This window comes from Porites lutea, chromosome 1 (genome assembly GCF_958299795.1).
Source record: "Porites lutea chromosome 1, jaPorLute2.1, whole genome shotgun sequence".
Taxonomy (NCBI): domain Eukaryota; kingdom Metazoa; phylum Cnidaria; class Anthozoa; order Scleractinia; family Poritidae; genus Porites; species Porites lutea.
This window is the reverse complement of record NC_133201.1, coordinates 57,454,239-57,461,149: the sequence shown is the minus strand read 5'-3', so window position 1 is coordinate 57,461,149 and position 6,911 is coordinate 57,454,239. Positions and strand designations below refer to the sequence as shown.

Genomic DNA, 6,911 nt, shown 5'->3' with positions numbered 1-6,911 from the left:
CCAATGCCAAAAATAACGTTAGTTAGATCTTTAAAGATAAATATTGGGCGTCGCAAGAAAATGCAAGCTGCACCGAAAATGATTACGTACTTGTACAAAGTTGTATGTTTTTTTTTTTCCTACAAGGAAACTTTCATACCGTATTTTCATACCGAAAATGGTAAATACATCGAGACACGAGATTCTGGCCGTCAACGTCTGGACTGCTCAAACTGGTTGCTGAGACGCCACGGTTTCGCAGTTCGCGGATATGCGAGTCCACAAGAGACTTGAGAGGGCAGACAACCAAAATTATTGCATGGCGAGGGTATGAGTAGCCTCTTAAGGAAAGGTACTTGCAAACATCAGGTAACGACAGAAATATTATATACTTTCCATGTCCGGCTGATAAAATGGTGAACACATCCTTTCGACTCAACGCGGCGAACAAAGCTTTCTTTTGTTGCTCAGTGAGACTCAGGAAAGCGCCCATCAAGTACCGAGGTCAAAATTTTTTCGAATATTCTTTCAGGAACAACATCCATGTCAAAATCTCGAAATATGGTGTGCCTTTACGTGCCCTGATCCCGTGCAAATGTTATTGTAAGTGCAGCATACAAACAATTTTCTTCCCTGGTGGAGAGAGGCAAAATGAGGTGTGAAAATCTTTAGCGTCCCCTCGGTAGTTATAATTACCAGAGCCAATCAAACTGGTTTGCGTGTTTGAAAAAAAAACAACCAGTCAACGCTCGAGGGTCAGATCCTGACCCTGTCGTCTTCATGAAAGTGAGATTTGAGGCCAAGGCAACCGGAGGTTTTTCTCTCTCTCCTCGTCGCTTTGGCGACTCGGTGTCGCCGCTTCGCGGCTTGCTCTTGATCTCTTTCGCGAAGAAAAACCAAGAAAAACCTCTGGGACCAGGGTACACCTACTTGAGCTTTAGCGATCTTTTGAAGTGCTAAAAATTACAGTTTGCGAAATACGACCTTGTCTTACGATGTATACTTTGAATCGGTGAATAAATAACAACTTAAGTGCAGGCTGCTTTTAAATACATTTTGTAGCACGTGAAACGCCCTGTGTTATTCCACAAACATTGCACCTGTTGTAAACGAGCTTATATTTGATCGGCCGAGCAACAATCGGGTGTTTTATCTACGCCACCTGTCAATAAAATTGAAACAAAGGAATTGCATTCCATCCATTCCCTGGGTGTGGTTCCAATACAAGCAGTAATTTTAAAGGCGAATTGCAAATTACGGCTATTTTATTTGTGATTGTTAGATAGCTGGCTTATTGAAGAAAATATTAATGTTCACTAAATTGTTTCTAATCAATTTGATCTTAGTTCTCTTTTTTGGGCAAATTTGTCAATTTATGCTGGAAATATTGTCGGCAAGCAAGCGCTATGTATTTCTTGCTCTCTCAAATCATTGTTAATAGAGGTGACCCCTCTACTAAGAGACAGGTCATTATTTATCGCCGGGGGAGGGGGAAGGATTTGGGGCGAAACAAGGTGAAATTTAGCCGATTCCCCCTTGGAATGCTACTTCACTGAAGTGATCCCCCCTAGTAACTTCTGATTACTTTCGCGATCCCACCCACCATGTCTTCATTTTCCAAGCAAATTTGAGTGGTCCCCCTCTGAATACTTCCAAAGTTTTAAGGGATCCCCCTTTTGGGCTCTAAGTTACGACTGACCCGCCCTCCCCCCCACCCCTCCCACTTTCGTTCTCCTAAAAATCAAGTGATGATCAAGTGATCAGCCCTAAAATCCTCCCCCTCCCCCCGCCCCCACAACTCGGGCGATAAATAATGACCGGTCCCTAACTATGCTCAAATGCCTTTACAGACAGAAAAGGAGAGAAAGTGAGTAGATCAATGCGATATCTATCGCTAAGCGTCCTTAAGTATGCTGCACAATACGTATAGATCTACCGGCAGGAAACATTACATCTTGCAGATATCAAATTCCTTTTTTATGATCCCCGCTTCTCAGAAAGGCTGCAAAGTTTGTTTAAGGACTGAGAAAATATTACCCAGTCCTTATTTTTTTTCTCGTGTAATAACATTTTTTGAAAAACAAAAGCCTTTTGTTCACGTACTCGTTCTGGGTTTTTTCTGCAAGTTTTCATTTTGTTTCTTGGATGAAATACTGATGAACCCGAGGCTGAAGGTTGTTTTAAGCACCACTCACACTCCAGGTGACATAAGAAAGGAACAGACATTGTACCCCTATTTGTGCTAACAATTTGCTTGAGCTATTCGCCAGAGCCACCGAGTGCGTAAGAACCCCAGGCCTTCATATCAAGACTAAGAGTAGCATATTTATCCATTTACTGAAACACAATTCATGCTCAAGGAATAAACACTAAGGGAAGACTAAGAATTCCCAACACTTGCCACTGCCTCTTTCTGCCTCCCATCCCGCCTGGAATACCATTGCATTTCCTCATTAGGAGCGGATAACTAGGATATAATTGGGGCGTGTTGAAGAGGCCTAAGTGCTCTGGTTTGGTTCTGAGTTTTTTTGTGTTTAAATTCTTAGATTTCGGAAGGATTTTGAGGATATGAATCGATGTTATGCTATCACTGCAGTATAGCTAGCTCTATTTCTTAGCTCCGTTTCCTATCGCTATCGAATCTTAAATTGTTTCCTTTGCTACTTAAGAACAGGTTATAAATATAACCAATTTGCGCCTTTGCTAATCTACGAAAACTGAAATCTTTTTTGAGGGCCGCAGTTCCTATTTCCGCATCTAAATAAGTTTAATTTACTATTAGGGCTTTCTTGAGACGTTCGACCAGGAAGCAATCGCTGGGTTTGACAAACGGGTAATCTTCATTGCGATATCTGTTAAGGGCCATACTAGCGTCATCCCACCTCTTGTGGAACGGCTTGGTGACTCTTTTCAAATAATAATTTGACTTTTTGTCGATTTCATTGCTGAGCAAGTCTTCCAGCCTTTTGACTTCGTCAACCTTAGGCTGATTTTTTTCTCTTTCTTCGCATTCAATCTGCAGAGATGATAATAAAAAAAGTATTTGCGGTATTAATAAGGGAAATAAGCAACTAAAAATAAAGCTATTTAAAATAATAGATCAAAGTGCTTAGAATGTTCACATATATGGTGTACCTAGCCTGCGTCCCAAGCGTAATCCAACTCCGGTTAGTAACGTCTGCGAAGCAGCTAGAGCCTATTCGGACTCAACGAATTACTGCAAATGCATTTTGAATTCCCCTGACCGGCAAATCGACAACGGGATTTTTAACAGGCCAGTCATGGAGGGTACTCAAATGCTGGTATTTGAGTGGCGGCCCAGAACAAGGATTTTGGCGCTATTTCGCAGACGGACTTAACCAGAAGTTTAGTTTCGTCTGCGGAGCAGGCTAGGTAGACCTTATATCAGTATGTTTAATTTCTTTTGTTTCCTTGTGGCTATTCAATTGGAGTCCCTGTTCTAGCAAGAGTAGCCGCGTCGAAATCCACTAAAAACAAAGATTTGTATCTCTTCATGGTAAAGGTACTACTATTTTGTAGTACTGTTTAAAAAACAAGCAGTATGATCAAGTTTAAAAACTCGAGGCGAAGCCGAGTGTTTTTAAACCAGATAATGCACGACTGCGAGTTTTTTGAAGCGCCTCAAAATCCCTGATGTCGATCAACTCATTCTTGCACTAATACTGATTTACATTTGGGATTATTTTTGTCTAAAAAATTGGACGTAAAGTTTAGCCGTGTAATTATCAGATATAAAGACACTCATTAAACATTAATTTTTAATTTGTTTTTTTTTTAATGAAGTATTAATTAGTTTTTCGAATGCGTCACTCTACCTTAACGAAAAAAACCGGATGCAGTTGTAATTTGTAACTGAAAATAATGCCAGCTTATTTCATAGTACTTTATTCTGACCTCAATCTTTTCTTGTATTTTGGTTTCTTTTTGTGGATCCTCTTGCAAACTAGCAAGCTTGATACATTGTTCTGCCTCGTACAACCAAGCTCTGACTTCCTTCATTAAAATTCCCATTCTTTTCACTTTGTTCTGAGCTTCCTCAAGCTAGAATACAAAAACAGTCCATGTTTCAACACAAGGCGCCTACACAATCTGTTTGTATAACCGATTGTAATTTTATAGGTAAGTGTATTTGATTTACCATTTACTTCATCTATAGTGATAAAACTCTAAATATGTACTCAGGTCAATGTTAAATAAACGTTGTATTACCGTTCTGCGGTACATTAATTGTCGTCCTTTTGCCTCAGAGTTACAGTAAACGGAGAACTCAAAATCCTTCCAAATCGCTCAAAATAACTCTTTTGAGTGAAAAGGGCGACAATATACCGAAGGTAAGGCAACAAAACACTTATTCAACATTGATCTATATACATGTTTACAGATATGTCGCTATAGAGGAAGCAAACTGTAAATCCAATACATTTACTATAAAATAAGAATCGGTTACACAAACAGATTGTGTGGACTCCCTGTGGTTTAAACAACAGCGAACAAAACGACAAAAACAACAAAAACGGACAGACAAACAAAAAAAAAACAGCATCATCACGTACAACAAACAAACAAACAAACAAACTCAATTGAAAACAGCAATCTAGTCATAGTTCCGAGATTAAGCTTTCGACTTATTGCCTCCGCAGGGATTTCGCCCAGAAGGTGAAATCCCGAGGAGGCACTCTAGTAACTCGCGCGTATATTATGGAAAGTACTTACAGTTGAAACATACAGTCATGCCAGAAAAAAATCTCGATTTGCTTGAACAGGGGCCGCGAGGAATCGGTAGGTAACAGTTTGCGCCCGCAAGTACGTAGCCTGTTCCAAGCGTTCAGATTGTGGAGAGCGGTGCGAAGTAAAGAAAGCGATGAAAAGTAGAGGAGGACTGGGGAGAGAGGTGCGGGAATGCTGGTAAGAAGCGTTCCGGTATACCAGATCCTGGTATACCCTCTGATTGGTTGATTTTGACAGTTTTTGTCAACAGTGGAGCGTCTTCGATCACAGAGAGAAATGCGATATGGCGTTGATGACAGACTCTACGTACCGTCACGCAGAATTCGAACTCGCAACAAACACAGCGCTGAGTGACTTTTCAAACGTGGAGGCCAAACGCTGAGAGCAAAGAAACTGCTTGAAACACCTAGTCGGCAGGATAGATGTCTTCGCAAAAATAAGTTCCCGCAAAAAAAAAAAAAAAAGAAAGAAAAAAAAGAAGAAGAAGAAGAATACGGCAAACATTTTTTCCCAAAAATGTACTCCAGAGTAAATATTCTCTAACTTAAATTCGCTCCACAAAAATACAGTACAAATAAAGAAGTCATGTCTGTTCGTTTTTTGCAATCGAATGAAAAACGAACGTATATCTATTTTATGTGTTTTACACAGGGTACGCAAGACGTAGTGTTGTTTTAACATACGTATTTCCATTGCACGTACTCAATAAAAACGGACGAAAATATTGTCAATGATTTGCCCGGGACTCTCTTTCTTTCGCAAAAAATCAGTTCCCAGTAAGAAAAACCAGTCTGTCTAAATGGCAAAAATTAGTTCCCGCAAAACACAAAAAATCACGCCAATCGCCAATCTTCAAAAATAAACTCCCGCAAAAATTTCGCGCCACACGGTAGTAAGAACATTCATCGACTGTCGGTTGGACAAGAAAACGTGGAGGATGTTCGTAAAAGGCAGATCCAGATCGACTTCATGATGATGGTGATGACTTCATGACGATGATAACGATTATGATGATGATGTTGATGATGATGATGATGATGATGATGATGATGATGATGATGTTGATAATGATGATGTGCATTACAAAAAAGGATAATTCCGCGGTTACTTTATAATGGCCGATCACATCACTTACCATTGCTTTCCTTTCCTTAATCGATTCAGTGATGTCCTTCCAGCAAGTACCGAAGTCATCCACCTGGTCTCGGATCCCCTTAGCCGTTGCATCGTGGTACTCGGCGTCTTTGATCAGCTTTTCTCCAGTCTCACGCAATGAGTCCAATCGTCCCTCGTGGCTTTCCATTTCTTTTTCCGTTGTCTGAGAGATAAAGTGACGAGGGACGCATTAGACGCGCCGATTTCAGTCTGCTAGTTAAGTGAACCCTAAATCAGGCGACACTGTTCCGTCGCACTTAAAATTTTTAACAATTATTAATACCGATATTGCAATTGCTGGTTTTCAGTGTCACGCCATTCAAAATAGATCAAAATCATAAAATCAAAACCGTTCAATAGATAAAGTCCAGAATCTGGGAAATGAAAGGAGGTATATATACAAAGACCCTCGCCAAGATTCAGGTCAGAGAAATATGCGAAGAAATGTTTTACCCAAACTTATAGAGATTTGTATGGAGACGCCATGCTGGTGCTCAAATGCATGAGCTCCAACATGGCGGACGGAAACAGAAACATCTGATACCGAGTTTTGCTTCAAAAGCGTGAATTTATTCGTCGAGAAACTCATAAACATTAAAGTAATACTTTTTCTAATACATGAACTGTTTAGAAAGCAAAATTTCCTGAAATAAGTCAATACATTTTTTTAACTTACATGACAGCCCTTTTGGCCGTCATGTAAATGCCGCGTCACGCAAAAGCTTAGAAATTCAAGCGTACTCTATCACAAAACCAAGAACTCTTTTGAAGCGAAAAATTGTATGGAAATTAGTTTTCAGCTGCTCTAATGCATCGTGAAAGTAAAAACTCGGTAGGATCGATAGTTTTTTAGTTTGAATTTTAGTGACGTCATGTAAAAACCAACAATAACCTGGGGTTGTGGAAACGACTTCTAAATACGAAATGAATGATCTTTAAGGATTGCTGATAATCGTTCTTGAAAACTGGCCACATCGTTTTAAGAGTGGAACCACTTTTTGTAAATTCTAACATTATTTTCTTGTTAT

At 39.8% G+C, this 6,911-nt stretch overlaps 1 protein-coding gene across 1 annotated transcript in view; it reads right to left on the bottom strand.

Annotated features, from left to right (window-relative positions):
* Nucleotides 1–1,770: 1,770 nt before the first annotated feature.
* Nucleotides 1,771–6,911, bottom strand: part of LOC140932708 (uncharacterized) — a 38,950-nt gene continuing 33,809 nt past the window's right edge. The window contains exons 20-22 of the mRNA XM_073382220.1: nt 5,864–6,046; nt 3,895–4,041; nt 1,771–2,995 (exon numbers count right to left, since the gene is read on the bottom strand). Coding sequence (XP_073238321.1) covers nt 2,747–2,995; nt 3,895–4,041; nt 5,864–6,046 — 579 coding nt within the window. The 3' untranslated portion in view covers nt 1,771–2,746. The remainder of the gene's footprint in view (nt 2,996–3,894; nt 4,042–5,863; nt 6,047–6,911) is intronic.